Genomic DNA, 25,819 nt, shown 5'->3' on the forward strand with positions numbered 1-25,819 from the left:
AGGGGCGGAAAGAAGACATGGGTTGGAGCACTGGATTGGGTACATGACAAGGATTTGTGAGTCCTGGCTTCCAAGTTGGCTCTGCACCAACTCACTGTGACCTTAGGGAAGTTGCTTTTCTTCTCTAAGCCTCAGTTCCCTGCTCTATGAAATGGAGAAGTTAGCCTCCACCTTCACAGTCCAATGGTGAATAGGAGTTTCAGTGAAGCCCCAGAGCTCTGAAGCACATTTAATGACGTTAGTACCCCCTGTCACCTCATGCTGCAGAGCACCGCGAATGCAATTTAATACACAAGCCCAAGGAACATGCAACCCCTTGCCCCACTCAGCTTTTCAATTTCCCACCTCGTCCATAAAAGAGACTCAGGTAGCAGTTGACTTTTTGACTTGTAGCCTTCTGTGGAAAGGGCCTGAACATTTTATACCTTTTTTTTTTTTAAGGGAAACTGAGGATCAGGTTGTGGGTCGGGGAGGTAGCTCGGGCTAGAGAATGTGGCCACTCAGAGTGATGGTCTGCCCCCCTCGGAGGGGCTTTGCCCAGCCAGCTTCAGAAAAGCCTCCCATGTCAATGAAAATGGTTCTGCAGAGCAGGGCATGCTCTCTGCTCTAGAATAATGCCCTCAGCTCTTATCTTTCCCTCCCACCCCGAGAGGGAGGCTTATCGACCCAGGGGGAAGCAGGCAGGGGGAAGTGACTCACTCAGGATCCTCTTTTGAGCTGGGGACGGAGTCAACTTAGCCTTTGTCAACTGAGGCTCGAGGCCCTAGGATTCTAAAACTGGATTTATATTTAGAAAAAAGAGAACAGCGCAGAATGCACTTATGTAAACCTCGTGGCTACAGAGAAACCTGGTCCACACGTAGGTAATTAATTATAATCTGCTTTGGTTTTCTTACTGATTAATTTGTCTTGTTTCCTGGGGTTCGGAGCTAATTTGAGAAATCGTTTGTATCCAGAAACACTGCAGCGCCCCTGTCCCGGTTACACACAGCACAGGTGTTGCTGGGCAACTCGGGGGGCTGGTTAAGGAAGAGGGTCAGTTAATTAGGACGGAAGGAATGAAGCCCTGCACTTCCGCCCACGATTACCTTGCGGTGGCCTGAGAGGCGTCGAGCGAGGCCCACTGCAGTTGGGGGTGACATTTGAATGAGGCAGTAAGAATAAACTGCTTGGAAAATTCTTAAGCGCTTTTGGCCTTGAAAGTCACGCAGAGCCACCTGGAGCTGAGCCAGGTCCTCTTGGTGCCTCGGAAATGTAGGACCACGGCTCTCGCTGGAGCCAGCGACTGGATTGGATTCTTACGCTCGCACGTTTTTAAGCCTAAGCCTAGCTGCCTCCCTCTCTAAGCCTCAGCTTCCTCATCTTGTAAAACACCTCAGAGACGTGCCCTGAGGATTAAATAAGCTTGTTCCGTGTCGCTTCCTCCTTTCCCTGCCCTCTCCCCGCGGCACCCCGCTCATTGCCAGCATCCAGTTCCCACATCTCAGGGAAGGGCACACGGCTGGCTCTCCAGACTCTGCTCCCTTCACACCAAGGGCGGTTCTAGCTCTTCTCGAAGGCTGTAGTGCCCCAGTGTGGAGGGCTGGAGTAGGACCGGGGGCAGCGGGGGGTGGCGGGGAGGAGGTCAAAGAAGGAAGCAGGACCCTGGGCGGGAGGGCTGCCCTGCTAAGATGGCAGCTGAAAGGCCTGAGGCAAACCAAGGGGTCCCCTCTGGCGCTGCTCCCTAAGAAGGGGGTCCCAAGGCCTCTGAGCAAAGTAGCACCTGCCCAGGGGCTAAAGAAGTGGGGCTAGATCAAAAGGAAATCGAGCAGCACGGTCTAAGCAAAAAAGGCAGAGCCAGAGACTTAGGAAACCTGGCTTCCTGTGCTTGTCCTTTGCCTGGGCGGGTCTTAGTTCTTCATCTGTAACACGAGAAGATTGATCTCAGAGGCGTGAGATTCCATGAGCATCCTCAACATCATACCTTAATACGTACACTGTTAGCAGAATCTGAAATCACACACACACACACACACACACACACACACACACACGCACTGTCACGCTCAGGGGTGCCCGACGTGGTCCTGGGTATTAGTAGACATCTGATAAATCTAGATATTCCAGGCTGTGGGATACTGGACAAATGGGCTCTATTTCTCTATCCATAAAATAAAGTTAGTGATTGCATTCTGTTTCCTGTTTCCTTCCCTCCTAAGGCATTGAGGGAGGAGGGCTTGTGAGGTAGAAGGGCTCAAAGCTCTCAGAAGTCTAATGGGAAAACAAGAGCTTATTTATTTAAAAACAAAAAACAAAAAACAGGCTCTCCTTTGATGCTTCCTCAGGGCCCCCAGGCCACCCAGGGTGGCAGTGTGCTTTCTGCCCATCTGAGGGGACGTCGCCTGATTCCCTGAGCTCTGGGGGCAAAGGCCCAGGGGACTGGATGATGTGGCAAAGGGGTGATGGTCTGGGGGACGGGAGTTAGGACAGCTCTCGCTTCCCAACGTGTTTGGTCAAGTCCCATTTATGATATAGAAAGTGCCCGTGAAAGGGGAAGCAGTAAGTCATTTCAGGAAATTGGCCTGATCTCTCAGCAGCCTCACGGCGTTGGAACAGGCAGGGTACAATTTCCTGGGATTTCAGCTGCAGCGTAAACCTCCCAGGCATCGGCCAAGACCTGTTCGGTCCAGGAGAATCCCATAGTGGCCTTAACCTTAGAGCCAGGGAAAGTGGGGGAGGGCAGCGGGTGGTGGGGTTGGGAAGGGAACATAGACCTTGAACTTGCCACTTCTTGCCATTTCACATAACTGTAACAGAGCCCTGAAATCAGCCTTGCTTACCCAGGGGACTAAGCTCAGGGAGGTTAGGCCATTTACCCGGGGTCTCGCATCTTGACGGGAGCAGCCGCAGGTTCCAGCCCCGCTCTGTCCGACTCTGATTCTGTGTTCTGGCCGCTCCATTTACCTCCTCCCTTAAGTACCAACCTATGACTCTTGGCCAAGTAACAGCCTAAATCAGATTTAAATGGCGGCAGGAATGAGATGGGATGTATTCATGGCGAAGGACTCAGACTAGCCAGGTTCAGTTGGTTCTGGGATGGAGGCCTCCCATCGCCTGCATCAAATACTGAGGTGCCTGCTTAATGCTGAGGTTGGGCTCACTAGCTTATACCAGCCAATGCTCCACTGGTGTTGCTTTCCTGCCTCTCTTCCCTTTCCTGAAAAGCTGGACATCCATTCGTTTTCTATTACACTAGAAACTTAGTGACTTAAAACACACGCATTTATCATCTCCCGGTCTCTGTAGGCCAGGAGTCCGGGCTTAGCTGGGTTCTTTGTTCAGAGTCTGGTTGCAATTAAGCTGTTGACCGGGCTGGGTTGTTATCTGGCGGCTCAACTAGGATCCACCTCCAACCTCATTCAGGTTGCTGGCAGAATTCCTTTCCTTTTGGTGTAGGACTGAGGGCCCCAGTTTTCTGCTGGATGTTGGCTCGGAGCCACTGTCTGGTCTTAGAGGCCACTGACATTTCCCTGACATGTGACTCTCCCCATAGCCAGTTCACAACATGCTGCTTCTTCAAGGCCAGGAGGGCAGTGAGTCCCTTAGAGTCTTATATGTGTATCACAGTGGAAGCACAGAAGTGACATCCATCACCTTCGCCATATTCTATTGGACAGAAGCAATAGGGCTGGCCAGACTCATATTCTGTTGGGTCTCACCTACACTCTATGGGAGAGGATTATACAGCAGAGTGAATGCCAGCAGGCAGAGATTACTAGGGTGTCACCGTAGACTCTGTCTGCCACATATCTAGACCTTTAACATCTTCATAAAGTTCACTTTTTAAAAAAATTATTTAACACCTACTCTGTGCCAAATACTATACCATCTATTAGGAGTGCAAAGAATGTCAGAAATGGTCTCAGCTTCATATAGGTCACAGTCTATTGCACAAGACAGATCATTTAAATATAATGCAGGAGGCGCTGGGGTGCAGCCACGTATGGGATGTTCCGGGTGCCCAGACCAGTCAGGGATAGCTTCCAGGGGAGACGAACACTCCACTTCCATGTGGAGTGTTAAAGCACAGGTAGGAAGCATCCAGGTAACCAAGGGTAGGGTTGACCTTGCAGAAACAGGAACACACAGGAGGAAGGTTTGGAGTGTGAGACAGGATCCAGGGAACAGCATGCTTGAGGGTGAAGCTGAAGAGCAGACAGGACTGAGGCCACGGAAGGTGCAGGGTACACGGTAAGGAGGTTGTACGTGTTCTTGGAGGTGACGGTCTGTAATAATAGGATGGGCAAGCTTTATATTGAGCCCTGAGTGGCAGCAGGTGTCTAAACTAGCTACCCCGCTTTGCTCTGAATCCCTGCGGCCCTTACTGACGCCTCTTTTTGCCCCTTCCTATCACGGGTTCAACTACACTGGTTGTCATTCACACAGTGGACTCCAAGACTGTCCAGTTCTTTTGCCAGCTTGGATTTTGGTCTCCACAAATACCTCTTTTTTTTTCCTAGTGTAAATTACTCCTTTTTTTTTTTTTGAGAAAATAAAATTGATTTTATATGCATTTCTCATATTCTATGCTTTAACTTTTTAAATTAAACCAACAATGTAACAATAAAGAAAAACTGCTAGAAAAGATTACTCGTAATCCATCACCCTAATACAACTTCAGTGTCTTTTTTTAAATCTCCTATTCTTATTTTTCTTATTAAAGTACAGTTGATTTACAATGTTGTGTTAATTACTGGTGTACAGCAGTGATTCAGTTATACATATATATACTTTTTTTTTTTACATTCTTTTCCATTATGGTTTATCATAGGATATTGGATAGAGTTCTCTGTGCTATACAGTAGGACCTTGTTGTTTATCCATTCTGGACATAAAAGCTTACATCTGCTAATCCCACCTTCCCACTCCATCCCTCCCCCAGCCCCCTCCCCCTTGGCAACCACCAGTCTGTTCTCTATGTCCGTGATTCTGTTTCTGTTTCATAGATAGGTTCATTTGTGTCATATTTTAGATTCCACATATAAGTGATATCATATGGTATTTGTCTTTCTCTTTCTGACTTACTTCAGTTAGTATGGTAATCTCTAGCTGCATCCATGTCACTGCAAATGGCATTATTTCATTCTTTTTTATGGCTGAGTAGTATTCCATTGTGTATATGTACCACAGCTTCTTTATCCATTCATCTGTCGATGGACATTTAAGTTGTTTCCATATCTTGGCTATTGTGAATAGTGCTGCCATGAACACAGGGGTGCATGTATCTTTTTGGATTACAGTTTTGTCTGGATATACGCCCAGGAGTGGGATTGCTGGATCATAGTTTTAGTTTTCTGAGGAGCCTCCATTACTGTTTTCCACAGTGGCTGCACCAACTTACATTCCCACCAACAGTGTAGGAGACTTTCCTATATTCCACACCCTCTCCAGCCACAAATACCTCTTGCAATAAGTGGCAGCAGAATGGGACTGGCTCTGGTGGAGTTTGGGCCACACATAAGACTCAGTGGTGTCCCTCTGCCTCACATCCTCCTTCAAAGGTCCACCCAAGAATCCCATGATAATAACCCATCCTCCTGGTAGAAGACCCTCATCTTAATTCTTCAAATCCAGGGCTTATTTTTGTTTATGCATGTATTCCTTTGGAAACTGACCTCCATCCTTCAGTGGAGGGAGAGGCATGGGGGTGGGGTGGGAAAGAGGGATGCCGGCCAAGGACATCAGTTTGAAAATAAGACCCGTTTTGATCCCAGGACTGTCTTGAGCAGTGTTCTTAATCTTTCTACACCACAGTTTCATCGTGTATTAAGATGCAGGCAGTAATACCCACTCCGCCAAATTCGCTTAAGGATCACATAAGCTGATACCTGGAAATGCACTGTACGTACCAGGTGTTCCATTAAGGTTGGCTTCCTCCTCTTTCTGATATGTGCTTGTTGAAGTGGTCATGGGGTGACTTCCCTTAAGGGCAGGAGCCATGGTTTCCAACCATCTTTATATTCGCAGCCCTCAGCATAGTGTCCGGCAACAGATCTGGACACGACACGTGCTGGTGAAGGAATATTTGAGTGAATGAACAAACAAATGAACTGTCATGAGTCGGACTGAGAAAGCAGTGCCGTCGTGTTTTGTAGCAAGTTCCCATGGAAGATTGTCACTGCACTTCGCCTCACTGTGAACCAGAAACAGTGGCCGCGCTGGTCCTGGCGTCCATCTGCTCTGAGGACGTGTGGCCTGGCGGCTGAGCACACACTTGAATGCCACACCTTCCTCTTCGCGGCCACATTCTGCAGCCTCTCTAAGCCTCACTTTTCCTACCTGTTCGGTGAGGGAAACAATGGCACCTACCCCAAAAGAGCTAGGGATTGAATGAGATCATTTCTATTTAAAATGTTAGTACATTGCCCGGCTTTTAGTAAACATTCACTACCTCTTAGCTAAGAAATCACTTGTTTGATGAGGTATGTGGTGACGGTGTACGCCGACAATGGCTGTTTGGTCTGTACTTTTCTCTGACACACAGATGCTGGGAGTCAGAGCCTCTTATGAAGATTTGGGCTGAAACTATTTCTGAGGGACTAAAAACCATCCCTGTTTAAGTATTTTTAGCTGATTCTAGTGGCTTGGAGAGGGAGGAGGTGGAAATGGGAGAAGGAAAAGAATTAATCTCTGCAACCTGGAATGATTCCTCCTTTTCATCTGTTTCTCCCAGATCCTTTATGGTGGGGCATGGGTGGGGCTGTTCCCGCCATGCGCGTTAAATCCCACCTGCCAATCATTGCGGCCAAAATTAACCTCATGGGCCCAGTCGTACCTCAGAGCTCTGGGCAAGAAAAAGCGGGTCAGAGTCCGGGCCACCCCTCTGCCGCACGCTGCTGTGTGAGCTGCACTAGAATTTGAACCTCTCTGTTCCCTCCTCCTCATCTGTGACATGACAGTAACAAGGGTGCTCTGCCTACCTCTCAGGGCTGTTAGGAGGACCCAGGAGTGATCATATAAAAGTCTTGAGCAAAGTTTCAGCCCTACTGTCGTGTTTATCGGTTGAGCCCCATCCTCCTTCTCCCCGGCACGTCCTACCTCCCTGAGCACAGTCACTTCTCGGCTTCCTGTGTCTTCCTGCAGGAGCCTTCCTGCCTTCCACACACCTCGGAGCACTTCCGCATTGGGCCACCGGCCTGAAAGGCGTCTGGGGGCTCCCTGTGGCTCTGTATTAACCTTCCCGCCCTCCACAGTGCCGCTCTTTTATGCAGTGGACACCTTTGCCCCCAAACCGGCTGGACTTTCCTCTGCAAGGATGCAGAGACTCTGCACAACAGACAATGCCCTTCCAGGGGTGCCTGATTTCCATGGTTTTCTATAGAACCCATAACCTAGAAACAGAATCTTCTGGACTGACAGAGAGTCAGAGACCGAAGCCTTAATGTGAAACTGAACCGAGCGGCTAGTTAGAGCCCAGACCTGCGTTCCATCCTCAGGTCTCTCGTAGAGGAGGAAAAGTGTGTGAAAGTACGCAGAAATGGTAAAGTCCCAGAGAGGAGAGAGGAGATAATCATCAAAATATAAATCTTGGCCATTTTTACTGGGCAAGATTTATAGGCAGGGGACTGGACTAAGTGGCACTACCACATTCGTGATTTCCTTTCGTCTGATTCTGGGATCCTTGAGTCCCCCGTTTGCTGTGTGTCCTCGGGCAAAACAGGCAGCTTCTGATCCTCTGTTTCTCAGGGAATAATAATAGTTCAGCATGTACAGTGGATTGAACTTTTTTTTTTTTTCGGTACGCGGGCCTCTCACTGCTGTGGCCTCTCCCGTTGCGGAGCACAGGCTCCGGACGCACAGGCTCAGCGGCCATGGCTCACGGGCCCAGCCGCTCCGCGGCATGTGGGATCCTCCCGGACCGGGGCACGAACCCGTGTTCCCTGCATCAGCAGGCGGACTCTCAACCACTGCACCACCAGGGAAGCCCATGGATTGAACTTTTAACACTTGTATCCTATTCCCTTGGGAGGTGGTTCAGCTATTATTTCTCCACAGCGGCGTGGGGAATAAAGAACCCCATAGGGAGCACTAGTAACAGGATCTCAGAGGAGGAAGGGAACCCTGGCCAGTCTCGCCAGTGCCTGATAACCACAGACACCCAGATCGGGGCTGGCTCTCCCTCCTCCCCTTGGATTCCTGCAGTGAGCGGAAACTCTGTCCCTCCCTTGCTTAGGGCCTCTCAGTGACTCCCAGCTTCCTTCCTGATGGAATCTGAACTCCCCTGCCTGCCTCCCGACAATCTGGGCTGTGTCCCCCCTCAGTGGAAGCTCTCCAGACAGCCACACATCACTGGCTGGTTTTCCCTTTGTGCCTTTTCTTGTGTTACTGCCTTATCTGGAAAGCTTTTCTTTCTTCCCCCAAATCTCATGTAGTCCAAGACCTTCCCAGATGGAGATTGTTTTAGCAGAGAGGGGAGCTGGTGCCCAGTCTTGAAATATTCCTATTAGCGTGGAACTTGCAGACATTTATTCTGGGAAAATTGCAAAGATTGTTAGGTAATATGCATAGGCATCTGTACAGATGTTATTTTTTTTTTTTATTTTTTTGCGGTACGCGGGCCTCTCACTGTTGTGGCCTCTCCCGTTGCGGAGCACAGGCTCCGGACGCGCAGGCTCGGCGGCCATGGCTCACGGGCCCAGCCGCTCCGCGGCATGTGGGATCTTCCCGGACCGGGGCACGAACCCGCGTCCCCTGCATCGGCAGGCGGACTCTCAACCACTGCGCCACCAGGGAAGCCCCAGATGTTATTTTTAAGTACCTAAGCCAGATGCTGTGCCGAGCTCTTCAAATACATGATCTGTTATTGATATTAGTCATCATTGTATCCTACAGGGTAGGTATCGTTGGCCCCATGGAAGAGGCTGGGAAAGCGAATCCTCAGATTAATTAACCTGTCCGCAGTCCCACGATTAGTAAGAGGTGGGCTCCCAAGAATGTGCTCCTTTTACACGGCAAACACTCCCTTGTGCCTCCATGCAGAAACTCATTGGTCTTAGGGGGAGGAAAGGACTTGTCTAGATCCCAGGGAGACTTAGAGGCAAAGAGCAATGTATTTCCTTATGTCACCACCCATGGTCTAATGGCTGGTTTCCCCATTACAAACGGCTTCCTCCTTAACAGCAGAGGCCAGAGCCCCAGCCCCTTCTTAGCAGGAACAAAACAAGGCCTCTCCCTCCGCATGGCCGCTGGGCCCACCACATAAAAACACCAGGGGACCTAAGCAGCATTTTCCCTGCTAAGCACCCCTTGTGGAGAGCGGCCTAATAGGCTCTTTATGGGTTGGGAAGTAGAGCCTTGGTGATAGGAGAGAAAGAAGGGCTTCACCGCAGGTTGAAGTTCTTCCACTGGAAAGCTTTCTTAAGCCCCCAGATAGCTCAGCATTTTTTTTTTCCCATCTCTGATTAGCTTCATATAAAAGCCCACAGCTTTTTCTTCCCGTTGATCGGCCTTTGGGTGGTAGCATCCCCGGCCCCCTGGCAGGCCTGCTCTATCCCATTGATTGTTAGATGCATGGCTCTCAGGCCATTAGCCCCGGCCAACTGAAAGGGTTCACCGCCAGGAGACTGATTGTGAAACTGGGTCTTTATGATCAATATGTCGTCCTCCATTAGGTTCATTTCCTCCGAAGGAAATGGGTCGGGCCATTAGGGTTTCTGTGTATTGATGGGCCTCTCACTGCCCCCACTTCAGCTTCACAGGGAGGAGACCAGAGCCAGCAAAGACTTCGGAGACGTACTTGCTAGACTGAACTGCCCAGGCTCTTTGCAAGTCTGTCTTACTGGCCTTGGTGACCAAAAGTAGCCAGAATCCCATGTGTGAAAGTGACAGAATAAATGATTTTGTTATATAGGAAAGAGTGACCAACTCCACCAGGGGCAGAAAACATGGCATAAGTTTGGGCACAGCTGGAAGGACTTTCCGAGCACAAGGGCTATTAAGCAAAAAAGAAACATTGTTGAATCCCCTTTTCTTAAGGTCTGTAAGAACAGGAAAGATTCTTTCAAAGATACAACCTTGAAGAAAGTACAACCTTGTCTGGTCCTAAGGAGGAACGGACAGGATGGTCTCAAGATCCTTTGTCAACACAGACACAGTTTATCACTTCTAGTTGCTTCTGAGGACCTCAAAACACTTTATAAATGTCCCATCTCTCTTTCTCAACCTGCTTGTGTGCAGTTTTATCACCTCCTCTTTGGAGATGAAAAAACGAAACCTCCAAATTGGGAAATGACTTCCTTCGGGGAAATGGCAGCTGCAAACCAGCGCCCGTGTTCTAGCTGCAGGGATCCACTGGGGCAACAGTATTCGGCCTGTCCTTTAGTTTTATTTAACTTTTACTAAAATAGCACCACTGCCCCCTCCTTGGCTTGCGTAGCTCTTAGCTGCTCCGCAAACGCTCCCCCACATTCATTTGGCCTCTGATCATCAATTAAAAGTGGGATTAAATCTGTAAGGATCTAATTGGCCACTGGTAGCCAAGAGGGTAACCATATCAGAAACTGAAGTCTCGATTAATAGGCAGTAATGGGTGAGGGGGCTGCAGGATGTGAATTCAGGGGGTTACGCTGGTTACTCTAGAAGCATCTCCCATCGCTGGCCACTGGGGAGCCTGGACTCCTGTCTGCTCTGTATTTTGTGTTCATCCACCCCATCCTCATACCCTCCTGCTCCTGATGGGGGCTCTGCTCATGGGGGATACTCTCTTTTGCCATGAAGTCCCATTACAACCTGGAAGGCACCCCAGATCTCCAGGATCACACCCAGTGAGAGGTTTAAGGGCCACTTCTCCCTGGGTTTCCAGAGAGGGTGGAGTTTGGAGGCCATTGGCTGAGATGCTGCCCAGGGTTCTAGGCTCATGCTTTTTGGGTTTTTTTGTGGTACGCGGGCCTCTCACTGCCTTGGCCTCTCCTGCTGCGGAGCACAGGATCCGGACGCGCAGGCTCAGTGGCCATGGCTCACGGGCCCAGCCGCTCCACGGCATGTGGGACCTTCCCGGACCGGGGCACGAACCCGTGTCCCCTGCATCGGCAGGCGGACTCTCAACCACTGCGCCACCAGGGAAGCCCTAGGCTCATGCTTTGACTACTCAATATACTCCTTTGACTGATGCAGACTTTGGTCACTGCCTCCAGAACCAGCCCCTGGATTGGGACCACCACGGAGGTGACTGGACAGCTGACCTGTCAGGGTAGAGCCACCCAGATCCAGGGAGGCTCCTAACAATACCGGCTTCACCATTTGTCATGAGGCTTAACGTCTAAGTGCCTGATACATAGAAGGCCTTCAATTGTGGATTTCCTTATCCTTATTTTTCTCCTACTAGAGAACAAAGATGGAGTTACCTGTTTGCACTTTGTTCTCAGGATAGGTGTCAGCTGCAGGCAGGCTCAAGCTGCCTCAAATCATCCATAAAGAAGCTGGCACTGGACTTCCCTGGTGGCACAGTGGTTAAGAATCCACCTGCCAATGCAGGGGACACGGTTTGAGCCCTGGTCCAGGAAGGTCCCACATGCTGCGGAGCAACTAAGCCCGTGCGCCACAACTACTGAGCCTGTGTGCCACAAGTACTGAAGCCCGCGTGCCTAGAGCCCCTGCTCCGCAAAAGAGAAGCCACCGCAATGAGAAGCCCGCGCGCTGCGATGAGTAGCCCCCGCTCGCCGCAACTAGAGAAAGCCCACGCACAGCAGCAAAAATAAATAAATTAATTAATTAAAAAAAAAAAAAGAAGCTGGCACTGAGCAGGTAACTCTTCATGGAGCACAATAAAAGCCTCTGTATTTCCACCTAAAACCACATTACAAAGCACCGTCTGCTTTGCAGATACACTCTAAAAGAATTCCTCAATTTGGCTTCGTGGCGCCAGTGGCCTCTTTATATGACTAGACTCTCCAACCAAGAAAAATAGAAGTAGTCGGATTCTATCTGTTTGCCCCGGTCTAGTGCAGATCCTTGAAAAGGAAGGAGATATCTGATTAATTGGGTCATCTTTTAATTGAATTCACAGTATTAGATGTTGCAAATTTATCAATTGGTATCCTGGATGCTGTGAACATTTTTTAAAAATCCTATATTAGCTTCAAATGTTTCTAAAAGTTGAGATTGTCTTAGCTACACAAAAGAATGATACCATTTAACTTTGGTGTCACAGGGAGCTTTACCCACTTGGAGGATTACCTACTTGACCCCTTGTCTCTTTTCCTGCACAAATAAGTCCTTAGTCACAGAGAACCAAGGCACAGAGCAGATGGGATGCCAAGGCTACGAGCACGCATCTACCAAAGCCAAGGACCGAACAACTTCAAGTAACTGGAAAGTTCAACAAATTCGTTTTCTACTTAATTGAATTAAGGTCTTACTATTTTGAGGAAATATATTACTATTTACATTACTATATAATGTAAATGCCTGTTGTTTTTCACTACAGGTGTCAGATATTTGAGTTTTGTCAAGTGCAATAAAGTAAGGGATTCACTCCCCTCTATGAGTGAGAGATGAGTCAGCGTGGAGAACCTAGGGGTCTGGGTAACCTGTCTGCTTAAGCCATGGATGGCTTGAGTATTTACTGACCTCAGTATTCAACAAGTTTGGAGCTGAAGGTATTCCTTAGACAGGAAATAGGAATTCAGTGGGGAGCCTAAAAGAAGTGTCTGGCTTCCAAACAGAGACAAGGAATCATAGTCAAGCTAACAGAGAAAGCTTTTGGGATATGGTACCCTAAACCAGACCCAGAGTCTGTTAATGATACTTGGTGTAGATGTCGTTAGTCCAGACCCCCAGATTCTCCAGGGGACAGTAACTGAACTCATCACCCATTACCACCCCAGCCCAAACTTGTTTCTACCCCGCATTCTCACTCAGGGGTGTCTGCGCCATCCACATAGGCCTTCAAGCTACAATTGCTAACCCGTCTCCAAGCTTCATTCAGTCAACAACCCAAACATCTTAGGCAACGTCCCCACCCTCATTATAGTTCAAGACTCAGTGTCCCTCTTCTGATCGATTGTCAAGGTCTTTTAAATAGTCTCCAGCATACAGTTTATCTCCCTTGAATCTGACCCTCACATGCAAATCTGATCGTGCCTTCATTGTTCCCCGCTGCATAAAACAGTCAGGTCCAAGCCCTAAAATAGCACAAGGACCTTAGTGAGCTGTCCCCTTTCCAGCTTCATTTTTACCTTCTTCAAGCCTTGCCGTTTTTGCTCTAGTATCACCAAATTCTAACTTCCCCGCCCATACAGTGCTGTCTCTCACCTTCCTATATTAGCTCTTGATGTGGTCTTCGCTTCAGATGCCCTTCTCTCCTTGTGGATTTCTCTAGCCAGCTCTGACTCTGCTTTGAAGATCCAGATCAATCATTGTTTCTTCCCGGACGGACTCCCAACCTTCTCAGTTCATAGCACCCTTAGAGTCTGAGTAATTTTTACATAGAGCTTGTAGACCAACATAAATACCTAATGATTCTGTGTATTTAGTAGCTAGATCCAAACAACTCAATAAGTCGCTCCTAACAATTTAAGGACCGTGTGAAAAAATAATACACAAAATTGAAAGAAAAATAATATTTTTATTTCATTCTTAAAGAATTGCGACTACTTACTAATGACACGTGTGTATGTATAACTGAATCACCTTGCTGTACACCTGAAACTATCACAGCATTGTTGATCAACTATACTCCAATATAAAATAAAAAGTTTTAAAAAAAAGAAATTGTAACTACCTCGAACTAGTAGCTTATGGGATGCCCAACAGATGATGAAGGTGGCTTTGTTTCCTTCCAAAATTAGCAATTTCCCATGGCACCTCTGAGTTTGCTGTGGTATCCTGACCTAGGGTAGCTTTGTGGACAATTTGAGAACCTCAGCCCCCCAGAATGCCCCACTACTGAGTTAGCAGCCCTAGCACACTCGGCCCATCTCTTATGGCCATTAACGTATCGCCTTGTAAGAAGCTGCTTGTATATCTATGTTCTGAACTCTTTGAGGTCCAGGATCGTCCTTCCCTCTTCTTTGCTTGCTGGTGATAACACAGTGCCTAGCACACAGCTGGTTCTCGGCTGAGAAGACCTGAACTACCGAGAGTGTCAGAGACCCCCGTGGAACCCAGAGCACCAGGGTGGCTGCAGAGGAAGTCAGCCTGGGTGACAATTAAGCAGGAAATTCCAGTCTGGCTCAGAACGTGTGTTTTGAAGAGGGAGTGAGGATCCTGCTGGACCCGGACATGGGACCAGCCCAAATCCACTCATCAGGCCCGAATCCAGCCGAGGGTACCAGAGACCATGGTCTCTGAAAGGGCTCCAGCCAGTTAAACTTCAGCTGAGACAGCGACACCCAATAAACTCTTGGTTTTATTTTTGGTGTATTGGTCCATTTGGTTTCCCGGTAAGAGTTCCTTGGGAGGAGAAGGAAATAAAGAGAAAGGTAGGAAGAAAGTAGGAGGGAAGGAGGGTGGAAGGGAGGAAGGAAGGATGCTGCTTTGCCTCCCACAAACTGTGACCCTGGTGGTTGGGTAGAGCCATGGTTCTGGGGCCAGAGCCACCACGGACCCAAAATTCAACCGAGCTGAGGGCAGACAGTGGCAGGAATCCCAGCCCCCGCAGCCGCAGTAAAGCAAGGCTATCAGTGTGCGCTACTCGTTCCTCCCCATCTGGCTAATTTCCTCACGGCTGCGTGCCTGAGTTTTTTGATGAGCCGTTGCTTTTATCTGCTTTGTGCTCTTCCTCCCCATCATTAGGCATTAGGGTTTGCATCACTTTTTTTTTTTCCACACTCTGCTAAGAATGAACCCTAGACATAATTGGGAAGGTTAGGACCAGGGTCCGAAGTCAAATTTGTGCTCTCATGTAATAGCAGAATCTCAGTAGTTCACATGTCCCTCTGATTCTTACCATGAAAGTCCCAACTCAATGGCTGCTATGATCCAGGCATCTCTCCTTGGAGTTTAAAGGGATATTTCCCCTTTATCTGCCCAGCGGGCTCTGCCGACTTCTGAGTCACTCTGAGGGTAGCAGCTGTTCAAGCTCAGCCTGGTGTTTGGGGTCTACCCCACACACCCCACTGTTCTTGGCATTTACCCCATCGGTGGACCATGGAGGTGGCAACTCTATGGCAACAGGCTTTCCTCGGTGGGATGGAGCGGAGAGATGTTCTGCCACTGCCTGTGTTCAGTCTGTTTTGTGGGCAGAGTTCTGGGAACAGACTCAGCACAAACCTCCATCAGCCTGGCGGTGGCTGAAGGAGTAGCAGAGCTCAGCCTCTGGCTCAGGACCCGAGGGACGCAGTGCTGTCACTCCTCCTACAGCCTCCTGCCTAGAGAATCACACACCTGTTTCAGATCGGTAACTACTTTCTAGAAACTTCTCCAAAACAAAACAAAGCCAAAAAGCCACTTTAAAGCACATTACTGCCAGGACGTTCTTTCCGGAATCTAACGTGAGCCCCTTGTGCTATTGCCAAAGCTTCTTTTACTTTGGCTGACCCTCGCTAGGAAAGCTACAACGATATGATAACCTCCCATAACGCTGAGGACCTCTCAGACTTGTCTCCTTCAGAAAAAAGAACTGGTGTTTCCTTAGCCTTTCACCACGGCCTTATCACCCAAACCTTTCATTATCTTTCTCAATTGTATCTTTGAATCCTCTCCAGCACTTGGCTTTTGAGTTACAGGGACCATAACTTAATGAGATCTTTCATTTCCAGAGGACATTCCTAGTGCTGAAGGAAAAATAAATTAAACTTAAGATAAAATATATTTCTTTGGGGGAAGAGCCTAGGAAAAAAATTATTGGATCCTTTATATAAATAGCACATCGTACTGCAAGCGAGCTTTCCTTTTCCCAATTGTTTTTGAAACAATGGGTCTTTTTTTTGGTGAACTTAATCCCTCAAAGATTCTAACCTCTAAAAGACCATGTTTTGTGTTCTTTTGTGGGTACACGGCTTGAGGATTTGAAAAAAGCACAACAGGTGACCTCGGATTATCTAGTAAGTGGTAAAGGAAACAGGGCTTGCACCTTGGCAACAATTAAGCACCTTATGCAGGTGTGGGAAGGAGTTTCCTGTGTTTCCGGCTTTTTCGGCACCGGCTTCTCTTCCAAGGGGTTTTGAGGTCTTCCTTCTTCATAACCTCATCTTACTGTAAGTAGGCTTGTCTTCTAGAATGCAGTTCTACTTAGCTGTGCAGATTTTTCTATTCTGATCATTTGGTATTTGTGCTCAGAGTTTCGTGGGGGAAAAGAAGGGATTCTCTTTGGACTGTGGAAAAGAGCAACTGAGGCTGGCCTTGAATCGGGCTGGAAACTGCCCTTCACTCAGCACTCACTGCAGCCAGGCTGCCCTAAGCACGTGACTTGTCTTCCTTTACCTGAATTTCCCCCTGTGTCAAGTGAAGAAATTGGGGCCCCAGTTGATGTCTTAGGTTCCTTCCAATCTGACCCTCTGTGACTGTCACAGCATCATGGGTTCTCATTGCTCCAGAGAGGTACCGGGAAAAGGCAGGAAGAGTTGGGTTCAGCAGACAGTCAGGAAAAGGGTGCTTGGGAAGAGCATCAGTTTAAACTAGAAATTCCTGCCCTCTCTCCTCTCTCCCAAGGACCCTGAATTGGGGTAGTATAAACGGATAGGAATAACCAATTATTGATCGCCTCCAGTGAGTCAGGCACTGTTCAAGGCTCCTCACTGTAGAGGAGAGGTACTCAGTGAATTCCATCACCACAGTCCCTCACACCCAGCCCACCCCGCCCTCCCCCTTGGCTCAGCCCAGATCAGGTGTCCCAATCCTATGTGCTTAAGGTTCTCTGTGCTCTCCCCTCATGGCACTGACCACCCATGTAATTAAATAATTATTTGTGCAGTTGACACTGTCACGCCTGCTCAACTGAAAACTCCCTGAGGGCAGGGACCATATAAGTCTTGTGTTTCAGTGTATTCTTGGAGCCTAGCACAGTGCTGACAAAGTCATAGCAATTCAGTAGGTATGTACTGAGCAAACATAAACTTGAATGCCTGAACGGACGGACAAGTAGCAAAGCTGGATACAAACCCAGCACTATTTGGCTTTTGGAGACCTGTCTGACGTTTCAGGAGCGCTCTCCTCGTACGCTCGTGAGCAGGGCAGTGACTCGCTGCCAGCGCCACCCTGTGATCCTGCCCCACCATGCACAGAACTTTTGAGTGTTTCTCCCACAGTGGGAGTGATAGCCGCCCTTCTCCAGCCAGCCCCTTTTACCAAGTGCTACTCGTCCCCAAAGATGTCTGTAAAATTGTTGGAGACGATAGATCCAGTCTGAGGCTGCCGGTGGTAGTTGGAGGAAAGTGGGAGGAGGCACTGGATTTAAACCAGACCAGTTGTCCTTCTGGGCGTTTAACCTCAAGTCTCAATGGCCTTAATAGAAAGTGGTGGGGGGTGGGGGTGGGATGAACTGGGAGATTGGGATTGATATATATACACTAATATGTATAAAATAGATTAATAAGAGCCTGCTGTATAAAAAATAAATTAAATAATTAAAAAAATTTTTAAAAAGCACCATTTTCTAGCACACTTTGCCAGGAGGCTGCGAATGAGAAAATGTTCTGTAGGGGATCTGGGTCAGGAAGAGTGAGTGGGTGAAAGGGAAGGAGGGAAAAGCAAGACATGACAACCTTTAGGGAAGCAAAAATAAAAGTCTAATGTGGAAATGGCTAAAAATAGAGGGCATGGGCTGTTAGGCTGCGTGCAAATCCAATGCTAATTACATGGAAATTAATCACAAGTCCTAACGTCCCTGTGCCTTGCTGTGACCCCTGGGGGGGTGCCCTGCTGCAGGTGTCTCCCCTACACCCTTGAGGAGGCTTAACAGTGCCTGCTTCACACCCAACTCTTGCCACTGCAGTGGAAAAAGCTGATAGGAGGCTAAAAATACTAACAATAGAAATCTGATTTCTTCTTCCAGACAAAAAGCCTTGGCATCCACAGGAGGAAGAAGTGTTCAGGCAGCATGTGACTGGTTGGTATGAAATAAATAAATTGAGAAAATAGCATGTAATTAACTCTAAGTGTATGTGGATGAGCAGGGATGTGCAGCCTGTGTCTAACAGGCCTTTGGGGGCGGGGGGGGGGGGGAAGGATCCCAAAGACCATGTGACCAGCCTGTGCGTCAAGCCCTTCGCCTCCCCCGTCCTGGCCCCGGAGTGTGCTCTCCTCAGAGCTGTCAAAGAAATTCAGAGCATTTCCAAGACAGAGCCTCTGTCATGCTTTCCGCCCCCTCCTCCACTCACTTAAAGATTCATCCTAGATATCGGGCAAATGGATTTAGAAATATCCTACTTACTTACCTTCCAGGATATCGCTACCCAGGGCTGACCCCACAAGGCGACCCTCCAAGCTTCCCTCATCTTTGGAGGCACATGCATTTAATCCTAGACGGAGCTGGAGGGACAGGCCGGGCTGGAACAGTACTGATGGCCTGGGAAAGGATTTGGGGTTGATCCAAAACACTTCCTGGAGGGCGGCCTTAGGAGGGAGTCGTGGGATGCCCATGCGATAGGACAGGCAGGAGTAGAGAAGTTGGTGCATCTGAGAGTTGGTTACAAAGTGTGAGCTTCGAGGGGTAGAGTTTTAAAGTGCAAAACTGAAAACCCTCCCACTGGCGGTGCTTGGTGGGGTGGAGGCTGCCCAGGATGGACCTTGATGTCAGTTCTCCCTTTGCTTCCATTGTTCTCAAGTGAGGCGTGCTTGGCCCCCCTCTCTCTGGCAGGTTGTTCTCCCACGTCGGCGACCCCTTCCTGGATGACCCCCTGCCCCGGGAGTACGTCCTCTACCTCCGCCCCACCGGCCCCTTAGCGCAGAAGCTTTCCGACTTCTGGCAGCAGTCGAAGCAGATCTGTGGCAAGAACAAGGCGCACAACATCTTCCCTCACATCACCCTCTGCCAGTTCTTCATGGTGAGCCGCAGCCCCCCACCCCGGGGCGCCTGCATCCCTCCAGGCCCGCGGGACTGGAGTCAAAGCTGGGAGCTGGGCTTCCCGGGTGGCGCAGTGGTTGAGAATCCGCCTGCCGATGCAGGGGACACAGGTTCGTGCCCCGGTCTGGGAAGATCCCACATGCCGCAGAGCGGCTGGGCCCGTGAGCCATGGCCGCTGAGCCTGCGCGTCCGGAGCCTGTGCTCCACAACGGGAGAGGCCACAGCAGTGAGAGGCCCGCGAACCGCAAAAAAAAAAAAAAAGCTGGGAGCCTCTCAGGATGTTGGTAGAAACAGTCACGGGCTCCAGAGCTGGGTGAGCCTTTGAGGAATCAGTGGGGTCCACGGCTGCTCACCCTGGTCCTCTTTCTAACACCTGCCGAGACCTAGGTGCACCCTGGGTCTGGTGTGGCATCGTGATGACCGTGTGCTCCTCAGGACCCAGGGGACAAGCCTGACCCACTGGGTGACACACTTGTCTGGTAGCCACAAGGGGAATGGATTCTCTAACCTAGCTTCTCTTGTCTGTCATCTCCCTCCCCTCTCACGAGGAAAGAGCAGACATTAGAGAGCTGGGGATGAAAAACATAGTCTACAGACGGGGGGAGAGACTTTAGCCTCCTGCACACCATCCACAGGTTTTGCCGTGCTGGATCTTTCTAGAGATGGCTAGGATACATTTCCCCTGCCATAGTTACCTAGCCCATAATTCTAGCCGTCACGAAGCTTATGCAGAGACTGAATCAAATCCCTCTCATTCCAATAAATGTAAACATACTGCATCTACTTTGCTTCTCTGCAGAGATGGAGAAGAATTGACGTGTCCAGCTATAGTCACAATGAAGCAGAATGGTAGCATTTTAAGACAATATGTTTTTCTAATATTGGGGGTTGTTTTTCCAGAATCTCATTCATATTCTCCCCCATCTCCACCTTTTATAGGTGAAAATATGTTCCTAACACCTTCTCTTTTACCATTCATGCTGAAAATTAAAATGATGATCATTTCCTCTTAGTCATCCAGGCTCTTTCTCAGAAGCATTCAGAGTTTTAGACACTCTCATTGTTTCTTCTAGTGCCCGGGGGAGGCGGGGGGAGGATGAGGATATTACAGCTCTTGCAGCCTCATTCTTCCCAAGTATCATGGGGGTGGAGGTAGAGTCAACTTTGGATCATGTAAGTGGAATAGAAAAGGCACAAACGATGCAAAACGGTAGAAAACACACAACGACTTATCGTGGGGTGCTGTACACTCTCTTGGCACGTCCCTTATGCTTGCTTTCTGCTGGACCGGCCCTACTGCATTCTGGCGGGCCTCAGAGGAGCACATCGGAGCAGGGAGAGAGGGAGGGGAGAGGTTGTCTGTCGCCCCGGTTTAATTGACTGGTCGGATAATCCATTTCCAGATAATTGGGAGGCTGCAGGTCTTCTCCCTGCTCACAGACAGGAATGATGGTTCAGTTAGCAGCCTCCAGCTCTGGGCAGAGGATGCCAAAGGTAAGTAGCGGCAGACATCTCCCCTTGTCTCTGAGCGAAGCCTCTTGTTTCCCTGCCAGTGTGAGGACAGCAAGGTGGACGCCTTGGGGGAAGCCCTGCAGACCACCGTCAGTCGCTGGAAATGTAAGTTCTCAGCCCCGCTGCCCCTGGAGCTCTATACCTCCTCCAACTTCATCGGCCTCTTCGTGAAGGAAGACAGTGCAGAGGTCCTCAAGAAGTTTGCTGCCGACTTTGCTGCGGAGGCTGCCTCCAAAACCGGTGAGCTTCCAGCTGCCAGGCCTGCCCTGGGCCCTGGGAATTGGAAAGTCGGGAAGGAAAGGGACAGGAAATGATTGTGGAGGAGGAGGGTGGAGTCGGGAGGTAGAGGGTCCTGCAGGAATGGGCAGAACGTGCCCAAGAACACAGCCGTTTCCTGTAGGACCCCACACCTCTTGCCCCTTTAAAAAATATTCAGGGCTTCCCTGGTGGCGCAGTGGTTGAGAGTCCGCCTGCCGATGCAGGGGACACGGGTTCGTTTCCCGGTCCGGGAAGATCCCACATGCCACGGAGCGGCTGGGCCTGTGAGCCATGGCCGCTGAGCCTGCGCGTCCGGAGCCTGTGCTCCCCAACGGGAGTGGCCACAACAGTGAGAGGCCCACATACCGCAAAAAAAAAAAAAAAAAAAAAATTACAGTTCTGCTAACCTCCTTGAGAGCAGGTCCAGTGTCTACTCCCTGACACCCACGTTGAAGGTACATAAATGACTGTTCCCATTGAACTATAAATGTGTTCCTTTGCAGCCCCACCATCTCTTCCCTGTTCAGAAATAAGGAACTTTTCTGTGTGTGGTTTTTTTTTTTTTTTGGCCATGCTGCCCTGTTTGCAGGATCTTAGTTCCCCGACCAGGGATCGAATCCCGGGCCCTCGGCAGTGAAAGCGTGGCGTCCTAACCACTGGACCGCCAGGGAATTCCCAAGGAACCTTCTTTTCCTCCTCCAAACCCCCATCCCAGGCAGGTGTTAATCTGGGTCTCCCCGTCCCCTCCGTGTGGACCGAGGTCTTTGCTCAGGGGGTCATACAGAACAGAGAGTAGAGTGGAACCACTTAGCACCCAGTAATAATCAAATCCACTGAGCCAACACCTTTCGACTTGCTGAAGCCCAGTAGACAGGCCCCTAAGCCTCAAAAGGGCCCTTATCCACCCCTTTACAATGTCACCTGCTCTTTGCACGGGAGGTCTCAGTTCAAGCTAACAACTGAGGTTTACCGTCAAAGGAATCAGTTTGGAGGGACGCTCAGGATGTGTGCTGACTTAAAGGCGGGTGGCGGCGAGACGGGACAGGAGGCAGAGGTTTGCAAAGCCTTCCTGTGTGACTGCAGGTGCGGACAGCTCCGCCAGGGCCTCGCCTGCCGTCAGACAGACAGACAGTGGGGGGCGGGGAGTCTTTTTGGTCCCTTTAGAATGAAGTCACGATCAGCAGGTATTTATTGGGCACCTACTGTGTGTTTATCCATGAGGGACACAACAGGGAAGAAGAGGTGGTTTCTCCAGGCACCGTGTCATAAGAGCTGTGAGAAGAGAGGCCATCATCCCGCCATGGGATGATGGAGTGGGGCCCCCTTCACAGAAGAAAGGACAGTCACCCCGGGACGCTGATCCACCGGATGGGAATAGGGCCCTGCAGGAGGGCAGGTGGCATGAGCGCAGGCAGGAGGGAGCACGGTGCTGGGGCCGGTGGGCCATCGCCCTGATCAGAGTGGAGGGCGTGAGCTGCCCACCCGGGTCCTGAGTGTTGAACGCAGTGCTGGCAGAGGCCCCAGCTGGCCAGCCCCGCCCTTTGCTCCCTGGGCTTCTGACCTTTGGCCTCCACCTCACCTGCCTGTGTCCTACTCTGCTCTTTTCATCCCCAGCTCGGGGCCTATTTCTCAGTGGCCTTTTCTACCAGAAAATCCCCAAATAGGGCTCAGGACTCTAGGAAGAGTGTGGTGAGGGCCCAGCATCACTGAACAGGATCACAGTGAGGTCTCTACTCTCAGAGGAACCCGGGCCCTTAGGTCACCTCTGTGCATTGGGAGCCTGCTCTCCTTAGATGCCCCACCTCCACCCCTTCGTCCCCAGGGACTCGTCTCTGCTCTCTGACTTCGGTGGAACCTGCCCCCTTCACAGGAGCGTAAAATTTCAGAGAAATGGCCTCATAGGCAGATTATTTCCTGTTCCCATCCCTCCACCTCAGGGAAATGGCTCTTTTCATCCCACAGTAGCTATTGTCAAAACCACTAAAACTCCCACAAGAACCAAATCTAATGTTGTAGCCACAAAACCCAAATCATTTGCAAGTGAGTAAAGCAGGTCTCAGCCAGGACGCGGCCAGTTCATAAAGTACATATTGAGCAAAAGCCAGGCAGGCCCTTGCAGGCTTTCCTGCCAGGAAGGGGGCGAGCCAGCTCCTCCCCAGCCATCTGAGTCCTCTCTGCAAGAACCGGTGGGCTTGGCTGGCTTCTCGGCCCTGGTGTGGCCCCCTGCTGGCGACTTGGAGAACTGGGTGGCCCGGTGTGGGAAGCGGGCCATCAGGTCTTTGCCCTAGAACTTGTGTCATGGTATTCAGACGTGTGGCAGACCCAGATTTCCGTCAGCGAGTAGATGAAGTGTCATCCTCCATCCTTGATGGTTTAAGGAGATTCATTCGTGTGTCTTCATTCATTTAACAAATACTGAAAGCCCGTGGGGTGCTGAGCACGGGTTGGGGGGTAGGGGGGTTATAATCCATGAACAGGACACAGAGCCCTCGCCTTGGGGGGCTTACACCAAAGAAACGCGTGTGGTATAACAGAAAAGTACTCAAAACCACAGCCCCAACTTCTACAATTCTTCTACCTCTGTGCGACTTGAGCAAGCCCCTTAATTTCTGGAATTCCCTAAATTCCCTCTAGTTGCGTCTTCTTTGGTGTTTGAGCTTGGACAGTAGGTGAATCTCCCTCACTGCAAGACGGACAAAAGACAAAATCTCTTGCCTTGTGTAGGTAGGCTGGTGTCTTTTGGTTTGCTTTTTAGGGTGTCTTAGAATAACCGTCTGCCTACTTTAAACCTGTGGTTTTCAATCAGAGTGATTTTTGCTCCATCTCTCCCCAGAGGTCCTTTGGCAAGGTCTGGAGTCGGTTTTGGTTGTTACAACTTGGGGGGTGCTGCTGGCCTCTAGTGGGTAGGGGCCAGGGTTGCAGCTAAACATCCAGTAATGCACAGGACAGCCCCCATAACAAAGAATTTATCTGGTCCAAAATGATGTTGAGAGACCCTGTTTTAAACTTTGAAAATAATCCATCTTTTCCCCTCATTTCTCCATCAGAGCCACCCAGAAGCTAAGAGGCTTGATTTCAGAACGAAGGCAAGATAACCTGGGGAGTCCCATGATGACAAAATTTGCTCCTCATTTCCACATAAACTAGCTCATCCCTTTAGTTCTCGGTTTCCTCATCTGAATGGTGGGGCCAGTGACACTCATCTGGATTTGCTGTGAGCAGCCGCCAATCAAAATGATTGTCTCTCAGCTGGTCCAGAAAAGCCAGACATGTGGCTCTTTCTCTCTCGGACTGTGGGTTTTTCTCCCCCGCCCCACTCTCATTCCGCTGCTGTGAAGGAGAGACACAGGTTTTGTCTGATCGAGGGACTCTGTCCTCTGCTATTTGGGAAACAGATTTATCAGGGCACCGTTCTGTGTTTTTCCTTGTCTTCACCATCGAGATGCAACAGCTGCCTCTTTCCTTCCTTCTTCCAGAAGTGCACGTGGAGCCTCATAAGAAGCAGCTGCACGTGACCCTGGCTTACCACTTCCAAGCCAGCCACCTGCCCACCCTAGAGAAACTCGCCCAGAACATTGATGTCAAACTCGGGTGCGACTGGGTGGCGACCATATTCTCCCGGGATATCCGATTTGCTAACCACGAGGTAATGTCTCCCTGGGGCTCCTGACTCTGCCAGGGGTGCCGGGGTGCCATCAGCACCAGTAGCACTTGCTGCTGTGGGGAGATGGACACCAAAGGGAAGTAATGCCCAGGAGTCATCTGGCCTGGAATTTCATCCAAGCACTGGCCGGCTCACTGGGAAGCTTTGAGCTTGCATCTCTTGTCTCTGGGTTCCAAGTGTAATATCCCCATTGTTCTCTCTGCCCTGCCAACCTTACTGGAATGATATAGAAATGAAATGGGAGGATAGAAAAGCATGTTGATAAATTTTTAAATATTCTATCAGTTCACAGTATTAACAGGTAGAAGACACCATCCTGATCTTAGGTGAGGAGAACACCTAAATACAAAAAAGACCCCAAACAAATCCTGAACACATAGCTAACAGATATTTGCTGAGTATCTGTGGCATGCAAGTTACCATGGAACATACTAAAATTTTATTTTTTTATTTTATTTTTTATTTTATTTTTGGCTTTGTTGGGTCTTCGTTGCTGCACGTGGACTTTCTCTAGTTGCGGCGAGCAGGGTCTACTCTTCGTTGCGGTGCGCGGGCTTCTCATTGCGGTGGCTTCTCGTTGCAGCACACAGGCTTCAGTAGTTGCAGTACGGGCTCAGTAGTTGCGGCACACGGGCCCTAGAGCGCGCGGGCTTCAGTAGTTGTGGTGTGTGGGCTCAGTATTTGTGGCTTGCGGGCTGTAGAGCACAGGCTCAGTAGTTGTGGCGCACAGGCTTAGTTGCTCTGCAGCATGTGGGATCTTCCCGGAGCAGGGCTCGAACCCATGTCCCCTGCATTGGCAGGCGGATTCTTAATCACTGCACCACCAGGGAATTTTAAAATGTGGTCCATATGAACTGAAAGCACAGACCAAATATTGTGAGAGTTTGTGTGTATCACATGGGAGACCTGAGAGGGACAACTGATTCCAGGACAGGCAGAAAGGTTGGCATGGTCCTGGCATCCTTCTTTTGAAGGAATTGACATTGCTTTCCAGGACAAGCACGTGCCATCTCTGAAGAGTCTTATTGTCCTTTTTTTCCTGAAGGAGAAGCTGAGACATAGGGATTCAGTGGCTGGTCCAAAGCTAAGGAGCAATTTAGGACCAGAACTGAAGCCAGAAGCCAGGGGTTCTGACCAATGAAGACGGGCAGCCCATCTAAAAAAAGACCACAGAGTTTGCAACAATTGTCATCCAGTTTAACTACATTTACGAAACATACGTATAAATCGTTTCCTAGTTTTTCAGCAGCAAAAGAACTGATATTTTGTTAGTTTACGTAGCCTTTTAACATCTGTTTTAGGTATGTTTTTTAAATATGAAAAAGAGTTAGAAATTCAGGGTCTAGGCCAGGCGACCTCATCGTTGTTCTGGAAGTGTTTGGAAGAGCCAACCCACGACGAAG

At 49.6% G+C, this 25,819-nt stretch overlaps 1 protein-coding gene across 3 annotated transcripts in view; it reads left to right on the plus strand.

The window, feature by feature from the left end:
• The window catches only part of UBASH3B (ubiquitin associated and SH3 domain containing B), a 141,910-nt gene that overhangs the window by 89,875 nt on the left and 26,216 nt on the right, over nucleotides 1-25,819 (plus strand). For 2 of the 3 annotated variants that reach the window (XM_067751360.1, XM_067751363.1), the window contains exons 2-5: nucleotides 17,972-18,025; nucleotides 18,776-18,962; nucleotides 20,536-20,734; nucleotides 24,229-24,398. In XM_067751360.1, the coding sequence (XP_067607461.1) occupies nucleotides 17,972-18,025; nucleotides 18,776-18,962; nucleotides 20,536-20,734; nucleotides 24,229-24,398 (610 nt within the window). Of the gene's footprint in view, nucleotides 1-17,971; nucleotides 18,030-18,775; nucleotides 18,963-20,535; nucleotides 20,735-24,228; nucleotides 24,399-25,819 lie in introns of all 3 variants that reach the window. The other variant, XM_067751362.1, reaches the window with a different exon arrangement.

This window comes from Pseudorca crassidens, chromosome 9 (assembly GCF_039906515.1).
Source record: "Pseudorca crassidens isolate mPseCra1 chromosome 9, mPseCra1.hap1, whole genome shotgun sequence".
Lineage (NCBI taxonomy): Eukaryota > Metazoa > Chordata > Mammalia > Artiodactyla > Delphinidae > Pseudorca > Pseudorca crassidens.